Consider the following 24,110-nt stretch of genomic DNA (forward strand, 5'->3'; position numbering starts at 1 on the left):
CTCCTTTCATCTTGCATTCTAGATAACGGCAGCTCACACTAGTTAGTGCTATCTTCTCCCCCTGTGCTGGCAACGCGTTACACAGTTATCATGGAAATGAACCTCTGTGAAGACGCGGTTACCAATCATTTCCCCAGGAGGACTGGTGTGTTTGGCAGACTCTGCAAGTAAGATAAACCTTGAATAAAGACACAATACGCTGCAGGTGTCTTCCAGGAAGGGGCTGGTCAACATGCATGTACAATTTAAATTAAATAACAGTGTCCAGGGGGCCGGGTTCTGAGATTGGAGCATCACCAGGTGATGTTGCGATCTTCAAAATTGAATTCACCCTCCAGGCCCTCAAGTTATTGATGGATAGATGAGGCCTCACTGACCGCCGCCTGAAAAAAAACACCTGACAGGAACCCGCATTAGTTTTCCCCAATCCAACCATTCTAGGTAGAGGTGCACTTCTAGGAGATCCATCCCCCGCACTTAATTGTTTAAAAGGCTCCAAATGCCTGTAGTCAAGCAACGGCTTGACCCTTTTCTTCTCTTCTGTGAGCTGCGGGTCTGAGTGCATCGCCTAGAAAGCTCCGCGGTGAGCTTCTCATTGAAAGGCCTTTTCTCTGCTTCGGCCCCTTGGGGAGGTACAAAGCCTCACAGGGTCACAGGGCTTGCCGTCTGCAGCCGTCTCCTCCCTGCAGCCCTTCAAACGCAGATCAACCAGGAAGCCCTGCACACTGTTTCTCGCAGCCATTTCACATGCACTTGTCAATTGGTCTCCCTCTTCTTCTGACCGACTGCCTCACAGCCATTTGCCAACCTGATCAATAGAAGTGCAGACTTCTACCCCATTGGTCTCCAACAATAGGCCTTGAGGAGACTCATGCTTATAGTTAAATCCTGCACAACGAATTCTCAGACAAATTGACGAAGGAAACCTTTATTGTCCTGTAATGAATAAGTGGACATATACATTCTGATTATATTACATTTATATTATAGTCACCATGTAGTCATTAAGTTGTTTGTTGAGTTCAGCATTTTGGCTTGCTCCATCTTTGTTTTTGCCTCTCACCATCATCTGTTTTTTCGCAACTGGAAGTGACACAAGAGGGTGGAGGTAGGTATAAGGCAATGCTAATTAAGTCCACTTTAGGACTGGAAACATCGTAGTAGCTCCCATGCACTTCTTTCTTTCTGTCACAGTTGCAGATTTTTTGTGTCATAAAATAATTTGCTTAAAACGTCAAAGTTATGGGTGTTAAGTAATTTCATTCAGAGGGATATCTATTTAGGTGGGTGGATAGGTATGTAGGCTAGTTTCCATGACCTTGGAACTATTTATAAGTCCAGGGATGCTTTAAAAAGTTCAGTGAACTTGTAGCCAAACCGCTCACAGCAGTTTTGTATAGTATTGCCATCCATTCCGTAAGGATTTCCTCGGATTGATTTGCTCTTCCTTTCAATAAGGCCCATATTAGCTACCACCTTCTCTCCGGCGCCTCCTGGGCTCGAATTGGGAGGATGTATCTGTCTCATTACTTGAAAAGGGCAATGTAGATCATTGGACAACTGCTGTTTGTGCAGCGTTGGTCCGCCGTGAGTATTCAACACCACGCAATGTTGTCTTTTGAGTTGCTGCGGCTCTTTGTTCATTCGTCGTTATGCATTTCAAATGGCGTTCATTTTTCTATACGAACAGGGACCTACAGCCAAAGTAGTGCAGTACCAACATTTATAGCAGCCATTCAGTCAATTTGCCGCCCTTGTCACATATTCTTATCTCAATTCGAGCGTTTGCGGTTTCGGGAGATATATTCCCGAAAGTTCCAGGCGAAACGTTCCGGGGCGTAGCTAGAGGCGTGTGTGTGTGTGCGCGTGCACGTGTGCGTGCGCGTGTGCGTGTGTGTGTGTGTGAAGAAACGGCGGCGAGCCAGAACCACAAGAAAACGGCGTGTATTTTTTTTTTTTTTTTTTGTCCACTGCAGCTTTATGACCTTTGTAGCTGTGGCTGTGATTTATACCTTTCATTATCAGAGGCTTTCGCCCACCGGCGGTTCTCTGTAGACGCCACTCAGACCCACAGAACCCCCTGGAGATAACCGGCGAGGCTCGGGCTCCGCCAGATTGCGATGACACACAAGTACTATATATATGAAGGCTGCTACAGGTCTGTATCCCGGGGTAAGGTGCAGGCGGCTTTCAGAGACACAGCGCGCACACAGATACGCATTCTTTCTTGGCTACTTGAATCCTTGATATGCGTGTGCTCACTGAAGTGGAGAAGAGGGGTAATGGAAACGTTTTTTATGTTTAAACTTGTGACCAAGTGTTTAAACTTGTGACTCTTCTCCCCTTTTAGCATTGTCTTACTTGGTTTCACTTCATCTTTGTTTCTATCACTCTTATTGGCTCTTAAGCCCTCTTTATTTCCTGGGGTTAGCTCTTTTTTTTTCTTTAACACTCGATAGCGTTCCTCTCTTCGCCTCACCTTTTCTTTCTCCTCCCCTCGTGGACTTTCAGTTCTGGTGTGATTTACCGTTAAAGCAGAGGATCTGCTCCTTCGGTCATGCTTTTTTTTCCCCCTTGGCCACATTTAGTCAATTTCCCCTCCGTGCACAGATGATTCCCAGGCTTCTGCAGACACACGTTCTACCTCTTTCTTTTCTTCTTCTTTTCTTCTCTTTGCTCTACTGCAGCAACACTTGGCTTACAAGGGGACCATATTGCAGCCTTGTCAATCAAGCTCTTGATTGACATTCGTTTTCTTTAATCGCTCTTTGATAATTGAACGTAATCACACACGTTGCCATAGACACTTCCAAGTTAATAGTCATAGCCACACACTTCTAATCACTACAGCCACGATCACAGTAAATCGGAGACTTCTGTAGTTGTTGGGTGAGCCAATCAGACGCTTCACGAGTAGCTCGGCCCGTCGTGGCAAAGCAAACGGGTCTCTCTGAATAGCAGCAGACCAAATCCAGGTTCCGCTCCGAAGACGGCTTAACCCACGAATAGATTTGATACAGCGGCTCCGCCGGCCCGTATCCCTGTTTCCTGAAGGGCCGAAAGAGTGTGGGAGAGGAAGAAGCAAAGCCTACGTCCCCGCGACTGAGGAATGTAAAAAAAAAAAAGCAGGCAGCTGAGACATACAGGCATGTGGCAAAGGAACAAAACCACTTATGCTGGATCATTACTCTCCCCTGTCTGTAATGCAAGGGAGACCCACATACTTTCATTATCAAAATGATTAGACAAAGACTGGACCAAAACTGGAAAAAAGTATGTCTTTGTGAGGGAGATCATTCCCAGTCTCTGATGTCATCCATCTTTTGTTCCTCAGTCCTTTCGCAGCATTCTTTTATAGGGACTGGTATGGAGAAATGGTGATATTAAAGGCCATATACCATATAGTAGGATCCTGGTGGGGAAAAAAAGATTTGTGTGAAAATGTACAGGTATGAAAATGAAATGTTCAACTGTGGGAAAAGTAGCATGGCCAGAAACTAAAGAAATAACATGTAAATGGATATTTACTCATAATTCCTTTTTTTTAATGTGTTTGGTAAGAAAAATATTTAAAGTTAGCAAATTCAAAAAGACAGATCAAACCCTTTTGTTGTATCCAGCGTGGTTCCCATTAATCATTTGATCCTTTATGAGGAACTACAGGAGCCTCAGCCGCCGCCTGGGAAGAGACTTGCCTCCTTAAATCCTCTTCTGCCTTTGCGTGCATGCTTCCAGACATCTGGACGTTGTCTCTTTAACGACCTGCAACCTGAGCTAATGCTCGGTCTGAGCTCGGTACACCAGCCACGGCATCATTTTTATTGTGAAGCTGCCTGCAGAAAGTCTCCGCCAACGTTCACAATCTTCTTGATCACAGCGTTTTCTTTGGTCATATTTGGTTTTTGTTTTACGGCTAATGGATGGAACATGCTTTAAATATACATTATATTCCTGTAAATTTGACATTGAGTACTTTACTTGGCGGACATGGTCTTTAAAAATGCTCTTAGACTGATGTATCATTTTTTTATATTGCCTAATTCAAAGTTGCAGTAAGATGCCCAATGCTGCACTGGCCGGTGTAAAAGCGTGTGGAGAAGCTTGTGGCTTTGGCCAAAGACATGAACTCTCCTGCATCGCCTTCTCATTGCTGTGCAATCATCAGTCACACTATTCGTCATAGTTGAACTTCTACAGTTCAGCACTAACCCGGCCAAGCTTGAATGAATAATTGCCGTTTTCTTTTCAAGCATTTTCTAACATTTAGGCAAATGTTGACCAGGTCACCAGGTTATCCCTTCACAACCTCTCTCTGAAACAAAGCGGTCGAAACTGTGTGACCGAGGCCATGCTTTGTAAATGTGTCCTTACACGACTGGCAATCATTAACCAGTAACGTTAACAGAGCATGACTAATCGACAAGTTAGCGTGTAGCTGTAGTCCCCAGCAGCGTCCCAGTGGAACAGTGGTCGGGTGAAACAAAAGGTTTTTCCACTTAGCCACAGTAGCGTATGACTCATTTCAGTTACAGTCCATTACATTTGCGTGTCCTCTCATTAGTTCCTAAAACTTTGTGTCATTACCTAGACTCCAGATTTCTCAGGCAGTACCATGCTGGCCTGTGTGCAGCAGGGTGGAGATGAATGGAGAGTGTGGGATACAGGACGGGATGCCCGACAGAGGTTTGGTGTGAAGTCGAACTCGCGCTCCGCTTGCACTTGTGTCCTTTCGTCAGCTTAGCAACAGTGTGAGTGCGTACTGAGCGATTGACACGGGTCTGACCATTAGCAAGCCTCATTAGGCTGAATGCCAGCGAGCAGGAAGTGACCCACGGTGCGGGTTACCGGATCCTGCTAATAGCTCGGCAGACGAGGGGATGTTAATGAAGCTAACTGTTAGGATACAAACGCATCCGGAGAGCGACATTTTCTAAAGTTTGTAGGAAAAGGGAATGTTTGACAATGTTTGTTGTTTATTGCAATTGCCGTTGTTTAGCGCAGTGCATTGGGCACGTGTGGTGATACTCGTTGACTCACTGAGTTTATACACTGTTTCTCATTAACGTCTTGGATGGTGGCGGTGCACCAAAGATAACAGATCTAGCCTCCTTATTTTGTTCTCCACGAGGCCCAGGTTGATGTGTCTAATTAAAAAATATCTTCTGGGGCAGTTTAACCCTGAATCCCCATAGAAGGTCTGATGTCCACCCACCATACTCTCACAAATTCCCTTTGCGGAAATACTGCACATGCAATTTTTTCGCCATCGCCAGATCATGTGGTTTTTCACTATGATTAGAAGGCCTCAGCCTCAATTTGATAAACTGATCCAAACACATATTGTAGACCCTTCTATCTGCTTCTCTCTGAAATTGCTTTCTTCTATTTTTTCCCCAGTAATGTGTGCAGTGAGTGGCGCTGTGGGGGTCATGGTAGTTCTGACAGCCTGAACGAGTAGCAGCCGGGCTCAGCGACTGGTCAAGTGCAGGGTCCCCTGCAGCATGTTGTCGTTAGGGATGTGGATTAAAATGGCAGTGTGCGTGTCAATGAGAAGGTTTGTCCAAACGTCTGACTGGTGCCGTAGATCCAGATCTGTAGATATGTCTCACACAGTAAATAATATATGTTCAATGTTGGAGGAACCTGCTGTCCTCCAGTGAGCTGAGATGAGGCGTCTCAGTGTGTTGTCTCATTAAACTCATCTGAAGACGGTAAGTGGTTTATCGTGTCATGTTCACGTCACTTACCACCTCTGCCCGAACACTTTCCCAAACCATTACCAGGTGTTAAAGGTGTGAAAATACATGTGGTTAAAGCTGGGGGTTTTTTGTTGGAGGAAATCCATGAGATGATCTAATCACATGTATGTGGCAGTGAAGATCTTGGAGATGTCAGTGTTTACCTTGCAATCCCCAGCTCATTATACCAGTTTATGTGAATACAAACTGCAGCGGAGCAGAGCTGGTTCAGTTCAACCGTACACATTCATCGTGTTTGTCCGATCTGTCAACCAAAAGGGTGTTATAAGTAAGGCCAACTACATCGTTACTGTGAGTGGTGATATCTGGTGGGAAGTAGAATGTTACAGTTATTGGCTGAAATCACAAGCGGAAGCCAATGAATTCCCAGGGCCACATTCTGCAGAGTCGGAGGCTGCTGCTTCCTCCTCACTTCTGCAGGAATCCAGCCCACCCCCACAGAGAGGAATTTAAATATATATATATGTGTGTGTGTGTGTGTGTGTGTGAGAAAAACCACCGCTGGACTTGTTGCGCTGTGTATAAGACCTGGACGCTGCGCTTGTCACGTAATGTGCGTTTGAAGCCTTTGGCGTCATCACAAGTCGGTTATGAGCATCATCAATAAGTGTCAAGCACATCTACTCATGTGGATGTCCTTTACTAGCTTGCTTCAGACTCTGTTGTGAACAAGTCTAAAAGGGTATTTGATCAAAAAACGGTTCTGTCAGCGAGAAAACCCAATTTTGACTTCTGGAATTTTTAATAGGTTTAGTCTTGATGACTGTGAGAATGTTTTTCTATGCAGAGACCCTTTGAGACCCTTTGATCGAGATACCGAAAGTGAGCTTGAAAGACGATGCGTCGCTCTGTTTGAGTCGTGGGAACTGTAAAAAAAAAAAAAAAAAAAAAAAAAAGAGGAGCCTTTTAGAAGTGCAGCAGCCGTCCGTCATCCTCCATTTCAGGATATGGGATAGAGACGCTGCCACCCAAATGTTTTGTTGATGGAGACGAGGAGAGATATTATATAATATTTTAATATACTTGGGAGTTTAGTCTTGAGGGTTCAAAATGAGAGCTTTGTTAAACTGCAAAACCACAACATAACCTCCATTTACTAACTCGCACACAGGTCATGCATTACGATGCAAGTCTCGATTCATGCCTCTTTATACCGTCTTAATATGTATTTCTTGTGTATATATCTTACAATATGTTTGTCTCTCTGTCAGGGTCACCCAGCGGGCTGTATCATCCGGAGTCCACCGGCCCGGACAACTTTCTGGGAACCTCGGTGAGGGTCCAACTTTCTCACGAGGGTTCGGGGGTCTGTGGGCCGAGTTGGTTCTGTTCAGTTTTACTTCACCAAGGTACCATTTATTTTGCCACTATGAGTTTTTTTTCTTCCGCTGCGCTCATTCTTTGAAAAGAAAATTACCCTTCATTACAGAGCTGTCACAGAAGACCCACTTTAGTTTGTCATTGTTGCCACCATGGGTGAACATTTTGTTGATATAAATTTGGTGCCATTACATTTTTGAAAGCAGACTTCCCTTCATTATCAATGAACGGATGTCCAGACAATTTCTCTTTTCCCGTGACATTTTATTCTCTACATACATTTCTTGGCTCTTTTTAATTTTGACTGCATCCCCCCCACTTTATGAAGGATCATTTGATTGCAACTGTGTTATTCCTATTGTCTACATTGAATTGTATGGGTCTTTACCAGCATCAATAAGTTGAAATGCTCCCTCCTCTCTTCACCTAAACTCGACAGATGGTGCGTCTAACAACTCGTGGTTCAGTTTGGTGGCAAAACTGCCAAAGGGAAAATGTTTCGGTTTTCCCGAGGCCAGTAATAATGTAAGATAGACATAGAAATATCCATTTTGTTTACTATGTAAAGAGTAAGAAATAGTGTAGATTGTAAAAATGGGGCCAGTCTGCTTTGTGATAAAACACGGTGAGTAGGCGGCCCTCTATCTATGAGACCGAAACGGCACGTTTTGTTCCAGTAAATGCTTCTCTCTCTCCTCCCTCTCACCTCCTCCTCCAGCCAGCAATTCTTCTCTCCTCCACTCCCACACACACAAACACACACACACTTTTACACCTACACACTCACACGGATACCAGTATGTTCACACAAGTACGAATGAGGGAGTAGGGAAATACCAGGAATGAGAGATAGTGTAGGGAGCAGTGGGGAAATAACTATAGCAAAAAATAAAAAATTACTCCCCTAACTCACATGTTTGTGTGTGCAATCTTCAGCTACGAATTCCTACTTGTTGATAATTACATTTTGCACTAAGCCAGTCATAATCAGTTGTGATTTTATGGTTAGAGAAGATGTACAGTATATCTAAAGCATTATATTCTATCAATCTTGTGTTAGCACTTAAAGTGCTTTTCTGTCCTATTTTTAGTAATATATTTTAGGACCACGTCCTGGAATCAACATCAGCCACACAGGGTGGGATATATTCATTCATTTAAGAGCAGCGTCCCATTAAGGATGAGAATTCTTGCAAATCATTTTTCCATAAGTTAATTTGCATTTGCACGTTATTGCTCGATTGGGGCTGACCTTACAGACCTTACAAAACTCACAGTTCACCCTTCAGGTGAAGGCCGCCCGCTCTGCCAGCACCTTCTGTGTTGTTGTTGTTTTGTAGGGTCGGTTTGCAGCGCAGGCCGTAAGTGGCTGGCCTCGCCTTCAACATGTTGAGAAGCCTAAAGAGCCAAAAGAATTCCTGCAAATTTTCATGAAGAAACCAGTGGTGGTCAGTGAGGGTGGGTTCAGATGATATCAAGGACTGTTAATGGAACTGCTTATCACATGAGGTTTGAATTTTACTTTGGTAACAAACAGGCTTCCCCTGACTCGACGGACAGACTTTCATCCTGTGTCTTTCCTTCTCACTTTCAGTGTACGGTTCTCATCTCCTCCCACATGCCCTCACAGCGAGGGAGGAATCAATCCTTCTCACTTCCATTAACTCCCCTCGATCCGTCTCTGTCGCTCTCTCGTTCTCCTCATTCTGGCCACGCTCTAACAATCCAATGCGCTGGCTGTGTGGGCGCAAATGAGCGCGAGAGTCTCTCCAGTCCCACAGCAGTCATTCCGCATCCTCGTTAGGTCTCATCTAGAGCGGCCGCCCTTATCCCGCTTCGTGCCCACTGTGATGTGACAAAAATCTGCCTAACAGGCAGCAGGAGCCTCGGGAACTTCAATTTAGTCTTCACCACCACCAGGTCCATTAGCAGGGTGTACGGTTTGGACAATGCTTACCACTAGCTTTGCTAAATGGTTTTATTCACATGGACGGTGACTAATTGGTCCCTAAACGGAATTCTTCAAGACATCACTTTCGCGTTAAATGGATCTAACTGGGTTTGAAGTAGGGGAGGACATTTACCTGATGTGATGTCTAAAGATGTACGGCATAATTTATTTGCGAGGGCTGAGCACAAAAGAAGAAGAAATAGAGGGCAGTTTTTGTGCTGTTGACAGAGCTCCAGTTATTACAATAGAACTAGTTTGTGTGGCAGTAAAACAAGTCTTCACAATTTTTCTCCTACTGTTCTACTACTGTATGTTTCATCTATAATCTTGTTTCACAGATGCTCCCTCAGTGCTATAAAACAGAAGACTAATTAGAGTCTGCGGGGTTAATAACTTCTTCAAAAGTGTAGCAAAGTATTTTACAAAATATACATTTTATTCACACTCCTATGAGCAGGTAACTGTCTACGGTAACAACACTTTGCAGGAATAAAAGCCATTTGGTAGTAAGAGAAGACACCTGCACGGAGGCATTAGTATAATCTGTGAATAGTGGAAGCTGCAGGTTGTCTTGATGGAAGCAGAGCAGGTGTTGTGAAAACAGCAGAGTTGTGTCAACACACCCAAACCAGTTTGTGTTCTTTTTTTTTTCTTCTTTTTTTCTTTTTCTTTTTCCATTTCCCTTTTTGACTTCAATCACGAGTGGGCCTCGCTCAGCGCTTCCCCGTCTGACCCGCAGCTTCCTCACGGGAAGCAGGAAGTGCATGAGATGCGTTTCCTGTTGGATTGTGAGGGAGGGAGCGGGATTCCCCTGCTGTAGACTCACTGCGCCTTACTGCCACGTTAATGCAACTCTTAATTCGTCAGCTCGTATCCTCTGATCAATACCGTGTGGCTCAAGACATGGTTACTCAAGATTATCCATTTCGGAATTTCAGTTTGGGTCATAATTATTATTATTATTGTTGTGTACACAAGCTGTTCTTCAATGTCAGTGTGTTGCCACTAGTTCATTGTAAGTTGAAAAAGGAAATGTTTTGATAAAAAATGTCACGTTGATTGAATCCATTTAATGTGAATGCACTTTGAGATTGAGAGCTCGGGGAGATGTGTGTGTGTGGGGGGGGGCAGATGTCTGTGCTTCATTCATACTTCTTTCCCTCCATGTCACTTCTCCACAACCCTGCATCTTTCTGTCCGTCTCGCTCTTCTTGCATACGAGCCACGCATACACAAGTATTGCGGAGTGAGCTGCTTTCTCTTCTCAGTCCCACTCACTCGTCTCCTCGCTGCAGTGCTGTTCCAGCCCACGCAGAGCTGCGCCATTTTGGAAATCTGCAGCTCTCTTCTGACGGCTGTAATCTGTGGCTTAAGAAGTCACCTGTGCTATGAGGCAATGGATGATGTGAGTGGCAGTTAAAAGTAAGCTTTGAATTACAGAGTTGAAACGAGGCCAGTGAGATGTAATGGGTCTGTTGCTGGGATTGTATTTACTCAACAGATGTTTTGATGGCAGGACAATACTTTAGTTTTACCTCTCACTTCCTTTTCGTTGGGTTTGCTTCTGTTTTCTGTGTCCCTTTCCTTTTATAAATCCCACTGCTGAATTCCCTTTAAATCTGATATCTTCCCCATCCTCTCCTCACTTCCCTTTTTTTGTCTCCACAGCACATCATTCAATTGCACGGTGGTTCTTTTTGTCTTATTATTATTCAGCACTCCGCTATGTCTGTCACCATCGCTGCAGTGCCTGCGATTGCTACGTTGCCAGCATTTTGCCAGGGTCTGTGTGGCTGTTGGAATGAGGAGGAGGAGGAGGGGGGAGACGGGGGGGGGGGGGGACGCATGTGCTGCTGGAGCCCCCATTCAACATCAAATGGCTGTTTAGCGTCATCTGATTGGCACAGATTAGAGGGCTCTCGGTGCCGGTGCGGAGGTGGCGCTCGCAGAGGACCGGGCGGCTGCTGTCTTCTGACAGAGCCACTCGCCTAGCGTGCGTTGCTATTGTACAGACATTTACTCTATTTGAAAATAATTATAATATACATGATGACAGCTCAATGTTTTATCCAAATTATGGGTAGGTGTGGGAGAAACTACTCTCCTCAATGTTAAACAGCCTACTATTGATTCCTGAACAGTATCCTTCAAGAGTGAAGCCTACATCTCAGTTTCAGTACTTGATTTAGCCACAGAGGTGTTAGGCTGAATTTAATTCTCCAATAGGATCCTTCATCTTCCGTCCGTGTGGGAGTCTTCTCTGCTGTTTACTTATTTATTGTTCTATGAAGACACCCGAGAGTGAACAGTGTGACAGCATGCATAAATGCATTAAATGTCAGCCACTGCCAAGGTGTTTCTGGGAAAGAAATGGTTACTTTTCAGGCGTGCAAATACATTCAATTTTTTTTTTTTTCATAGACAGACCCTTCTTTTCTGCCCCTCTTGGGTCAAGTTTAGGTTGTTGCAGTTACTGTAACAATCGGGGATATCGTCATGATTCATGATCAATGAATCCACATAGACAAAATTAAAGATGCATACAGAAGATATTATATACACACAGTTACAGTATGGCCAGGACCTTGTGTCAACCCTCTACTGGGCTAAAACTCGACCAATGATGTATACATCCTATCAAAGTCAGGGAATTTTTTTTTTTTTTGGCAAGGCCATTGTATGTGCACTGATTTCTTGTTAATTTATTACTATTTATTTTTTGTGCTACAGGAATGTTTTGGCCTTTCGTTGTGTGAACAGTGAACTGCCTGTTTAATAGGCGGGTTTTGAGCCAGAACCAATTGTGCTTTTTATTAAATGGTGTTTGCTCAGCAGAATGAAGTGTGCGGCACAATGTCCGACCCCTTTAACAACACAAACTGAACCTGCACCTCATGCACCCTCGTTGCACTGTAAACACGGGGCGGCAGAGACCAAAACTATTTAATGCCATTGGGATCAAAGACGACCTCACGGTCACCAGTGGGACTAACGCTGAAAATGAACCGCAGCACAACTGTGGAGCTATCCGCGTTGGCAGTGTTATTGGGCAGATCAATGGCGGCTCCCTGAGGACACGCTGCGGCCCCCATGTGGATTTGTTAATAAAAAGCAGCTCCTCAAAGAAGCACAACTCAAAGAGATGGCGATGGTTTTCGCCGTGAGGTAACATAGTGGCTAATATTATTTCATAAATAAAAGACCAGCCTGAAGGGCAAATCAATCTACGGTAATCTACAGACGAACCCACCCCCCACCCTCCCCAAATCCTCCCTGCTTTCCATAAATAATAAATCAGCCCGTCACTAAGACCTTCACTAGCACGAGGATGGTCTGGATGGACCTTGTTCCTCCATGCTCACGCCACTCATAGTCCTCTTGTGATACTGGTTTCAGGCCAACGTGGTGGGGAAAAGCACGGCTGTTATAGAGTTAATTTGGGTTGTGTTTTGGATCAGCAGCACTTTCAAAAGTCATCCAATAAGGATTGAAGTGCCATTGGCAAAATAACAGGAGAACGCGTCAGTATTATACAAACAACAAAACTCTACGAATGTCGAGCGTTGTGACATCCATAAAGGCGGTGTGTAATGCATGGTTATTGGCTTGCTGGACAGCCATCCCTTCTGTCCAAACTGCTGTGTGTACGGTGTATATTTATTTCTTTAATATTATTATACTTTCTTGAACAGAATGAGCAGTCATACACATAGTGTTGTAGCCGATGATGTCTTCTTGCTAATGGATATACATTTCTTTTTATCATTATTTTATCTTGTATGATAAGCAATGTTTTTCAGCTTTTTGGTTTTTTTCCTACGTATGAAACTGTACAAATATGGTCACACTTGCATGTAGTGGGTGTAGGAAGGGCATAGCTATTTGTGTCATTGTTGCACGCAGTGGACCTGAAACCCAAAGTGGCACTTAGCCTTAGTCACTCTCTCCTCTAAACCCATGTGATGTCCCCCCCACCCACCTCCTATCACCACTCCTACCTCCTCTTCCCCCCGTAGAAAGGGGCATCATCATAGCTGTTAACCAGAGGGATGGTCGGCGGGAAACGTTGTGTTCTCAAGCTAGCAAGAACAACAATGCATTCGAAACATTTGTGATACTGAACGATTTTGCTTTTTGATATTTAAATTTTTTACAAGGTATATTTTTTGGTCTTTTTACTGACATTTAATAGGGCTGGACAAAATATTGAGAACGCGTTTTAGTAGAAAACAATTCAATTCAATAGCCTGTGAATTAACGCAATGAAGTTGAATTAAAAGCAATAATACAACCGGCATTGAGTTAGGTTTTATTGCACGGCTCTTGTGTAAGTCTGCATTGGTTCTAACTACGTGTACCTAATAAATGATATGCAATGATGTGCGGCAAAGACGTTTCCCCGGGAGTGATATATTATGTGTTTATGAGTATATGCTGCATACAAAACATCATCGAAACTTGCAACTTTTTTTCTTTCTCTTTTCATCGTTTCAGGGGCTTCGTGTTTACAAGACATCCAGACATCAACAGTCAAAGGAGAGCGGTCGTTGTTTTAGGCAAGGTAAGAATATTTCATACATTCAGAAGTCCTGTGCTGGCTTTGACAAAAGATGATCTCGATAGATCATTATTCACAATGCAACTAATAGTCAAAAGCTGCTACTAAAAGACAACGCATTCTTTACGTGAAAGTGATATTTGAAGATTCTCATATTTAAAACCTTTATGGTACCTGCGTCCATAGCAAAATTCCCTAACCCCAGGTACCATTATGTACCGACAGTTGTTTATAGACCATTGTTGGAATCAATCAAACTCTCGTCGCTTGTTCAAATTCCCATGCTCGGAGGATGGGAGGGTACGCCATTGACCGCTTTTGCATTTTCACAATAGAAAGAAAAGGTCTGTAGACTCCATAGCACCTAAAACACGGCTTTTTTTAATGTCTCACTGAAGCAAAGACCCCACCCGACCTCGGAGCTCCACGTAGGGAGGAGAAAAAGCAAAAGCAGAGCGCGTTTATCTTTCCACACAATTACAATTTTGCTTTGAAACGCTCTGAGCTGATAACTCCAACACAGTGGGCTGCCTGTCAACGTTCAAAGAGAATAATGTTTGATTTATCTTTTCCTCCTTATCTTCCGTGTGCGTCTCGGCCGTTTCCTCATCCGGACACAGACGGTCTGAGATGCAAAGCCGTTGTGTAGCGCTTCAGAACTCTGCGGCGCTGCTAACACATTCTGACACACGGGGAGGTTTGGAAGACCCACCACAGTCTGTTTGATGTGGAGCAGTCGCCAACTGGTTAAACCATTGTTGCTGCTTTTACATTTTCTGCGCATTATTATTTTTTTATTCAATAACGTTTGACAACGCAGTTGATGCCAAAATCAAGTTGAAACCGATTAAAAGCAGAAAAAACGCCACTAATCCTGGGAAAGATGACGTGAGTGAGATAATAACGTGAAGCAACGTGTGTGTGTGTGTGTGAGACATTGAGATGCACAAAATGCATGAGTCACAATTCAGTATCTGTTTTTGTCTTCGTGTTGCCGACGGTATCAAAACCTGCCCATGAATAAATATGTGACTAACTGTATTTCTGGGCCTAACGGACTTGCTGTCAAAGTTTGAGTCAGTGTCTCTTTCTGTCCATTTGTAATTGGCATTTTCCCCACTCAGCCATCTAAGAAAGAGGATCTCTTTGTGAATTTACACTCAAGAGCTTTTTATTTCATTATTTCCTCATTCTATTTTGTCTGTGTGCTGTCCCCAGAGGGAGCTTGAGCTCAGTCTCAAACGGTCTGTGGTTTGTTGTTGGGTTCTCACAGAAAAACACGACGTGACTTGACTTGACTCACCAGTCGGTCAGGTAAGGCTGTCTGCCTGGAATCAGGTGTATAACTGTCAAAGATGAGGTAATGTCAAAAAGAAACAACACAATGGACAATGGCTCATGGATATTATTACTGTGTTTCTTCCAACTGTGGTTTTCGTTTGTCTTCTGCCTCCATACCTGAGTCATTTTAATGTTCAATTCTCTGATTGCAATCTCTACTAAGCACAGGCCTGGAAAAACTCTATTCTTCATTCACAATACAGGCTGATTAATGACTAGTACCGAACATTAGTACACTCTGCTATTGTGTAAAGATATTAGCCGCTTCTATGTGACAGTATTTCTGAGAATGGAGAGAAGACATGTATATGGTTTGGTGTGTGTGTGTATACACACACCAAACCATATACATGTCTTCTCTCCATTCTCAGAAATACACACACACACTAAATCTCTTGCAATGTCTTCAGCTCATCTATTTTTTTTTTTTACAGTCACTTTAATAGTCTGTGGCCTCTTTAAGTCGTTTATGACTAACTGTTATAGTCACATGGTGCCCACAGTGGTACGACCGCACAACCTCAGACCGGAGAGCAACCGGAGACATTTCAAATAAGTGCAATACAATTAACATATCTTCATAGTATCAAGAATGGCCCCCTCATGGCATTGTCCGCTTTTATAAATGTTAGCATGTACTGCTCATTAACATTTTTATTTGATAACACATTTCTTGAAGAGTACATGCAGGTCTAAATTCACAGGATTCCAGAAAACATTGTAATTTTAAGAATTTAAAATAAAGCAGTTATTCGGATGTTACATTTGAAATAATTATTTATAGTTGTTAGAAAGTGCAATCTACAGTCACCTGAAGCGGTCTTTATGATACTTCAGCACACTTGAGTTGTTTGTGTTGTCCCATGTGCCGCCTGTGGAGAATTGCTCATTAAACTCACTCTCGTCTCAGTACACCAAAACAACGCCTTCATGCTTTGGTAAAGCTGTATTTATGGTCCACCATTTAATGTAAGATGGAACCCTGGGAGCGTTTTGCAACAGTGAGCAGTGGTGCTCCATATTTACCTTTCGGGAATAGACCTCATTTTGACACTGCTGAAGGTCACTGATTATCTGTCACTGTAATTGGTCTTTGGCGACTGCAGGAAGGCCTGCTTCGCCGCATTCATTCTTACCCGAGCGCGCAGTATCTAACCCCAGCTCTCATTAGAGAGAGATGCATTCTTGGTAGTTATTTGGGATACACTTTCTGAGTGCAAATTCAATGCAATGCGGTGTCGCTATTGTGTGACTGATGCTTTTGTAATGTACTTTTTTGAGTGGATCTCAGTAGAATTTTCAGAACTTTATATTTTCCCTTTCTTGGAGTCAGCTGCAAAGTCAGCGCGGTCTGTCAGGGGCGTTATGATGCACATTGCATTGTAGTGAGGCCTCTGATTGGGTGTAGTGAGCATGTCATTGTGCAAACAGGGCTGTTATCAGCAGAACAACCTCTTAGGAATCCCTAAAAGGGAATCGCTGAAAGGAGGCCTCATTTCCAATTGAATGAGTTACTGCTTACAGTTTGAGGAGATCCCTTCTGAGGAGATTCATCCATATTTATGCCCTTTCAGTTGCAACTTTTCACCATGTATTCTGAAAGAAAATGGAAGGTGTTTAATTGTTATCCAGCCAAGATGATTGTACATCACCAGTTCTGACAACTCACTTAGCGGCTTGTTATCTTAAAGAAGAATTTTGAGTACATTAATTTTGAGCACATACAGTATTTTCTAAAAAAAAAAAATTTAATGAAGGACTTTCATGCCGTTTAAACGCATCAAAAGCTTCCTCGTTTTCCTAGTCAGACTCTCAAATTCTCACCAGCATCCTTTAGAGTTTCTGCCTATTTGACTTCAGTCACTTTTTTTTTCTTTTCCGATGTGTTTAAAGTGAGGCCCTGTCATGCTGCTCAAACGGCTCCATCTGAAAGACTCCAAATCAGAGTTTGTGGAGAACACACTGTGGTGTCATGAGTACTGTCCACAAAGCCGCAGAATGCAACAACAAAGTACCTCAAGGACAAGGTCACACGTTTCACACAACACGTGTTCTCAGATCACTTTGGGGATTTACCCGTCACGATAGTTTAGTTGGTTTGAGCAATCTGAGCGTGTGAGGTGATTCGACTTGTCTACCAGTGTTGCTTTAAGGAATAATAATTATAAAACAGTGATGTGTTAAGTTTTATGAAACAGCAAGGCCTGTGCAAAGGGAACGGATGTACTCAATCGTTACATTGGAAAACTTTGTATATCTTACAAAAATATACTGGATAAATTGTGTGGCTCTTCAAGCCCAAAATAACGTGCCCCGATGGCCTGTCTACAATGTTCTTATTTATATTTGTTGTGTTCTGCCTAGTGGGAACCTAAGCAAAGTATTCAACCTTTGTCTGAATTCCCTTTTTATTTAATGGGGTTTTGTTTCTGCCTATGTTTCTACTGATTGATGTTCCCTTACTTGATGTATCTGTCTCCTTTTTCTCTCAGCCGCTGAGTTGGTCCCATTCAGACTGAATCCAGTCCTCTGCAGCATGGTTGCCATGCAGACTGCATATTAGTGACCAGCTGTAAAGGTTCACATCAACGCATTTCCTTTCACCAAGGTCCAGCTCCGGAAAGGTAGAATATCTACTTTTTAAAATGAAAACTTTTTGAACTTATTGTTCAGATACATTTTACCTTCCCAGCACTCAGTATTAAGTGCATTTGTGAAATTATACCTACTTACATTAAATGCAGCCATTCCTTTTAGCAGAGACCATTGATATTAATCTTCAACTATTGATTATTCAAAAATAATCTCTTCATGTTTTCTTTTCTTTTTCTGCAGCACCAAATGTATCCGTGAGACTCTCTCGTTACTTCACTCAGTGGGCATAATGTTGACCCGAAACTAAATCCATCAGCAACTCATCCCTACCTTTCCCTCCCATCTCCCCTCTCCCATCTCCATCATGACCAGTCTGAAGCGTTCTCAGACAGAGCGCTCGGTTGGGGGCTCAGTGCCGGCTTCTGATGAGTTCTATACCCGCCGCCTGCGACTGCCCAATGGGGGGGCGCCGCCGCCACGCAGTGAGAGCGCCCACATCTCCTCTTCAACCAACGCCAGCACCAACCCTGGCGTCCCAAAGATGGGGGTTCGGGCTCGTGTGGCTGACTGGCCCCCGAGAAAGGACGGAGGAGGAGGAGGCGGCGGAGGAGGAGGAGGAGGAGGAGGCGGCGGCGGTGTTTGGCACATAACCGTGGAAACGGACTCACCCAGCTCTACCAACACCACCAGCTCTTCAGGGTCCGGGAGTGGTGATAGAGAAAGACTCGTTGGAGGGGGACCAGGTGGAGGAGGAGGAGGAGGAGGAGGAGGAGGAGGAGGAGGAAGCAGCAGTAGTGGTAGTGGTGGCAGTGGAGGAGGAGGAGGAGGAGGAGGAGGAGGAGGAGGAGGGGGGGTGTCGGCCGTCACAGCCCACAGCAATCTGTCAGCCAAGCTCGGCCACCTGATAAGCCCGCAGGACTCGTCCATGCTGCGCAACATCCACAACACTCTCAAGAACAAGATGCAGAGCAAGGGAAAGGACAACCGCTTCCTGTCACCGGATGGCTATCTGGGCTCGCCACGCAAAGGCATGAGGCGCATCCGCCAGCGCAGCAACAGCGACATAACAATCAGTGAGCTGGATGTGGACGGCAACGAGGGCTGGTCCTTCTCCGGCTGGACGCCTATGCACCGCGAGTACGGCAGCACTTCATCCATAGATAAGCACGGCGTTTCGGGGGAGAGCTTCTTCGACATGCTAAAAGGGTACCAGTCCTCAGAGGCCCCCGATCAGCGAAGCCCGGCTCCGGAGAAGCTAACGGAGCTACTCACTGTGGCCCCGACAAAGCAGGCCGCCCTGGACCTGCCGGACGGACCTCTAGGTCCAGCCAGAGGTAGCCCCGCCAGTCGGCTGAAGGAACGAGAGAAGCACTTGAAGAGGAGGTCAAAGTCGGAGACGGGCGGAGAGTCGATATTCCGCAAGCTGCGCAGTGTGAAGGTGGAGGGGGACACGTCGAGAGCCGGCTCCGATGCAGAGGACGGTGGGAAGGGAGATGACGGCGGTCCGCCTCCCAAACCCTGGGCGTGTCAAAAAGGTTTTGCCCATTTCGATGTCCAGTCTCTGCTCTTTGACCTCAACGAGGTAATCCACAGTCGCCAATCTGGGTCCAAACGCAAGAACACCACCACCGGGGCCTCGGCGGCTGCCGCCGCCTCCGCTTCGGCCACGTCTTCCCTCTCCTCCAATCAGAGCGGGGTGTACGGGTCACCCTGCGGCTCACAGGAGGAGCTGAGCAAAGAGGGCGTAGGAGGAGGGCACGGCACCGGCCCGGCCCTGGACCCCGGGGATGACAAGAGCAACGACCTGGTGCTCAGCTGCCCTTGTTTCAGGAATGAGATCGGCGGAGAGGGCGAGAGGAACATCTCTTCTGCTAAACAGGTATGTTTTGTGCAAAAATAGGACATAGACCGCAATGTTCTGTTTGTCTGACCACTACTCCGCGTCCTGCTCCTCCCAGCCGGGCAGCATAGGTAGTGGTGGGAGCTCAAGCAACTCTTCGGGCAGCACAGAGGAAGGACCTTTGGACGCCATCCTCACTAATCATTTCACCAACGCTGGTGTGGCAGTACTTGAAGTCACCAAGGACGGGCCGAGCCAACATGCTGACAGGTCCAAGCGTTACATCGTGGAACATGTGGACCTCGGCACCTATTACTACCGAAAGTACTTCTACCTCAGAGGTGAGCAAAATAAGTTGACACAAGTTCTTGTCATTGTGTGCGGTTTCCTACTAAAGGCTGTTTACTGTATAAAATGATCATTTAGACTATAACAGATGTACATTTTGGCTAGCAGCCAAACTTTAACTGCCTTTTAGACAATTGGCAACAGATTCATTATTTATTCCAATTTGCTTCCAAACCGTAATTATTTAGTCAGTATTTTACACCCTTCATTCACTACACCAGTAGAGCGACAAAGTCGTCCGGAGTTCTCTTCACTTCTGTAATTTTGTCCTCTCATTCACATTATTTCTTATCTGTTCATCCTTGCCTCGAATCTTATTCCTCCTCACCCCTAGAACACTGGAACTATCTGGGCGTGGACGAGAACCTGGGCCCAGTGGCAGTGAGTCTGAGGAGGGAGAAACTGGATGAACACAAGGAGCATGGCCAGCAGTATAACTACAGGGTCATCTTCAGAACCAGTGAGGTACGTTATAATGGACACGCTTTGGAGTCACTGTGATACAGATTTTTTTCTTCCTTCCGTCAATAGTGGATATTTTAGCACAGAGAAGAAGTGGGTGTAATTAAATAATAAATTAATTTAAATTAGTTTTGCCCTCAAAAGGATGATGTAGAGTCACATGATCAAAACTCGCATTTCCCAGAATTCTAAACATTTGACCTCCAAATGCTCACCGGTTACATGTAAGCATATGCAAGCAGTTATGTAATGCAATGATCCGTTCACCAGCATAAATATTTGTATGCTTTCTCTCTGCAGCCATGAATGTTCATGTTCACACGTGTGTCCGTATTTAGTACATTCTGCACTGAGTGAGGTTACTGAGACGGTCTGATGAGTTCAACTTGTGTAGGAGTAACATACCATAGCCTTGCTGATTGAAAAACACAGTTGGAGGAAGACTTTATAAAAGCTTTGGCTCAAGGTTGTCGGATATGGCTCAAGATTTCACATACCTCCGCCTCCATTCCTTAACGCCGCCTCAAATTATTGTACGTTTTCGATTACATTATTGTTCATTCACAACACTGAATCTACAGTTCGCAGAGATCGGAAATCTTGTGTGAACACCTCTGGGCTTTGCTGCCTTCCCCTCCTATAGACACTCGAGCCAGAGATCCATGTCATCATTCCCTGAGCTGAATGCCCACCTACCATCTTTGTCAGCTTTCATCTGTGAAGGACTGAGCTGTGCCATTTAAAAGATAAATTAAACTAAAATAGCACCAAGCGTATTCTCGTAGAGAAGGAAAATCATCGCTCTTGCATTAAGGAGCGATTGGCCTTCCAATCACTTGGGATGACGCACAACCGAGTGTGCATGTTGTCCTTTTCTCTCCTATTGCTATTTTCAGAAAAGGGAGCTGGGCAGGTGTAGATCTGCCTTTGTGGGAGTGAGTGGGATGCGCTGATGTTGAGGAGACTGGTCCAGTGTCCACTAAGGACAGCTATTGTCCTCTCCCAGGGGAGAGTACTTGAATTTGTTGAAACTTGTTGGAAATGGAGTGTTGGAAAACGACCTTTGGCATACTGAGCACTACAGTAAGACACACAGCACATATAAGCGATTCTTAAAAGCCTCCAGACCACTACAGATTTTTTTTCTTCTTTTTTGTTCCTGATGGATATTTGGGTCCTAGTCCTTTCACTGTCCTCTTGATTTATTCATGGGTTTCCTCTTTGAGTTTGCTTCGAGCTAGAGTCTTCCTTATTGAAGGCCTACATGGACTCAGTTTACCTGCATAAGCAGAGAACGTAGTCCGCCTCTCACAGTTGTTTTAAAAAAAAATTCTCCAGGATTTTTTGGAGGGAGAAATGTAGATTTGGAGCCCATTGTTTTTAAATGGCCATGATCATCTTTCAAAAAGAGCCTTCTTATGCTGTAATTTGAATGTAATTACACAGGCCTTTAGGCCTCATAACAGGCTTTCGTGCAGTTTCCAAACATAGACTTACTAGTTGCCTTCTGATGGATTTCTGAGCCAAATGGGAGGCACCGCACCAAAAATGTTCAGAACCAAAAGAAAAAAAGATCTAAGCAAGAAAACAACTAAGCCAGACTAAATCTGGTTCTTTTATTGTGACCAAGAATCTGCAATACTGCAGTGTGAGAGATTCTGGGAGCTTTCTAAAATGTTTAATTCAGTAGCTGTTAAGAGAGAGTTTTATTCTGGTAAATGGAGAAAAACATGTTTTGTAAATTTTTGACTGATTCGGATGCTATATCTCCGTCATCACACGTTTTTATAGCACCTCCGTGGATTTTCTTTAGACTTTCTTTTGACTAACCAGGATATTTAAAGTCTCTCTTCCAAGGTAGAGCTGCCAAGCATAAAGGTCCTTGCTGATGGTTCCCGCCCACAGTAGAAAACTTATAAATACAAAAGATATTTAACAGCCACAATAATGGAAAAACGTGGGTGGGTTTCAACTCGTGGACGTAGATCCCATCAAAACATATGGTTCTGAAGAAAAATGTATTTTAGGATAACTAAATGGAATAACTTAAAGAAGATACTCTGATTGGAGAACCACTCCAAATTACAACGTGTAACACAAAACCAAGTAGGGTCTTAAATCTTTTCCCTCGCCTTCTGGTTGTTCTCTCTCCAGCTGAACACCCTGAGGGGCTCCATCCTAGAAGACGCAGTACCGTCCACTTCTAAGCATGGTCTAGCTCGAGGCTTGCCCCTCAAAGAGGTGCTGGAGTTCCTGGTGCCTGAGCTCAACGTGCACTGCCTGCGCCTGGCACTCAACACGCCAAAGGTCACCGAGCAGCTGATGAAGCTGGACGAGCAGGGGGTGAGTGGACGCAGATTTTCTCGAGGGTAATTTAGATTATTCTTTTGATTTGATCATTTTGGAAGAATTGGCTTATCCTTTTTATTTATTTTTTACTACTATGCATTTAATCAAAATTAGACCTCGAAATTTCATCATCCTTAATGAATAAAACATAATTGAGTATTTTTTACTTAAGGACACACGTTTCCTTCCTTATCCTGTACTGTATACAAACAATTCTCAACAACCACACATTCTCTTAACGTGTAGGTGTTTTATTCCACAAGAGGGGATGTCTCATTGTGAAGCTCAATTATTTATTATGTTATATTATTATATATATATTTGTTCATACTAAATTCATTCAGTCACAGACCATCATGCAGAAGAGGAAACTCATGTCGACACACACACACACACACACACACACACACACACAAAAAGGAGAATAATACAGAACAAGCTCCGTTTGATACACTTACACTCTGATGCAGTCATCAAAAGCCGAACTTCTCAAAATGTCATGCCCCCCCCCCCCCCCTTCCAGCCCACATCCCCCACTGCTTCTTTGCAACAATCTATGTTCTTTTTACAGTTGAGTTTCCAGCGCAAAGTTGGGGTGATGTACTGCATGGCGGGTCAGAGCAGCGAGGAGGAGATGTACAACAATGAATCGGCTGGTCCTGCCCTTGAGGAGTTCCTCCATCTACTGGGCGAGAGGGTTCGACTCAAAGGCTTCACCAAGTACCGGGCCCAGCTGGACGCCAAGAGTATGTACATGTAGAGAAACCTCAAAGTTATCATTAACCCCCCTGACTCTGGTGTCCTCTTCATGCACTGCACTAAAATCAAACATTCCTTTAATAACCGACATGTGACAGATGGCCTCTGGTGTCAGATTCTCCGATTGGAGAAACTGATAGCCAATATACTATAGTCTTCTCTCCTTTGACCCGCTCATCACTGCCATTGGCTTGAGACAAGATCGATGTCCGCTTTGATATTCAACCCCAGGTCAATTAAGTAATCCACCGTAATGCTCAGTGAGACAAAAACTCCCACTCAGTTGTCTAGCAAGACACGTAATACAACCTTCAGTGGACTCCAGTTGATTAAACACAGCCACGCAAAGCACTCCTCTTAGAAGGAGTGTAATTAACTGAAGTAATTTAGCTAGTTTAAGTATGGCCCATCCTTGTGATGGTTCTGTGCACCAAGACACTGTGCGGCTGGTCATGAAGATGCATATATATATAAGCATTTCTATATATCTAATCGCAGCATTTGTTCTCCACAGCTGACTCGACGGGCACTCACTCCATGTACACCACCTACAAGGACTATGAGATCATGTTCCATGTGTCTACCATGCTGCCGTACACGCCCAACAATAAGCAACAGGTGGGTAAACGACAGCATTTAACATCTCCGTCAGCAGGTGTCACGGTGATTGTTTAACTCCTTCTGCACAAGAAGCAATTGTCTCGGTGATGCAAGAGATAAAGTCAGCGCACATTTTTAATTCTGGTTCAAAGAGTGTTTCTGCATTTTCTAAATATCTAACGCTATTATTTAGTAATACCCAACATCTAAATATTTCCTCCTGCTGTC

At 44.3% G+C, this 24,110-nt stretch overlaps 1 protein-coding gene across 8 annotated transcripts in view; it reads left to right on the plus strand.

The window, feature by feature from the left end:
• Positions 1-24,110, plus strand: part of sipa1l1 (signal-induced proliferation-associated 1 like 1) — a 56,965-nt gene that overhangs the window by 10,474 nt on the left and 22,381 nt on the right. For 4 of the 8 annotated variants that reach the window (XM_037449733.2, XM_037449737.2, XM_037449735.2 and 1 more), the window contains 9 exons: positions 6,971-7,108; positions 13,525-13,591; positions 17,422-17,553; positions 17,765-19,403; positions 19,483-19,705; positions 20,047-20,177; positions 22,329-22,517; positions 23,095-23,269; positions 23,797-23,900. In XM_037449733.2, the coding sequence (XP_037305630.2) occupies positions 17,889-19,403; positions 19,483-19,705; positions 20,047-20,177; positions 22,329-22,517; positions 23,095-23,269; positions 23,797-23,900 (2,337 nt within the window). In that variant the 5' untranslated portion in view covers positions 6,971-7,108; positions 13,525-13,591; positions 17,422-17,553; positions 17,765-17,888. Of the gene's footprint in view, positions 1-6,970; positions 7,109-13,524; positions 13,592-17,421; positions 17,554-17,764; positions 19,404-19,482; positions 19,706-20,046; positions 20,178-22,328; positions 22,518-23,094; positions 23,270-23,796; positions 23,901-24,110 lie in introns of those variants that run through there. The other 4 variants (XM_037449734.2, XM_037449738.2, XM_062559468.1 and 1 more) reach the window with 3 other exon arrangements.

This window comes from Pungitius pungitius, chromosome 20 (assembly GCF_949316345.1).
Source record: "Pungitius pungitius chromosome 20, fPunPun2.1, whole genome shotgun sequence".
NCBI lineage: Eukaryota > Metazoa > Chordata > Actinopteri > Perciformes > Gasterosteidae > Pungitius > Pungitius pungitius.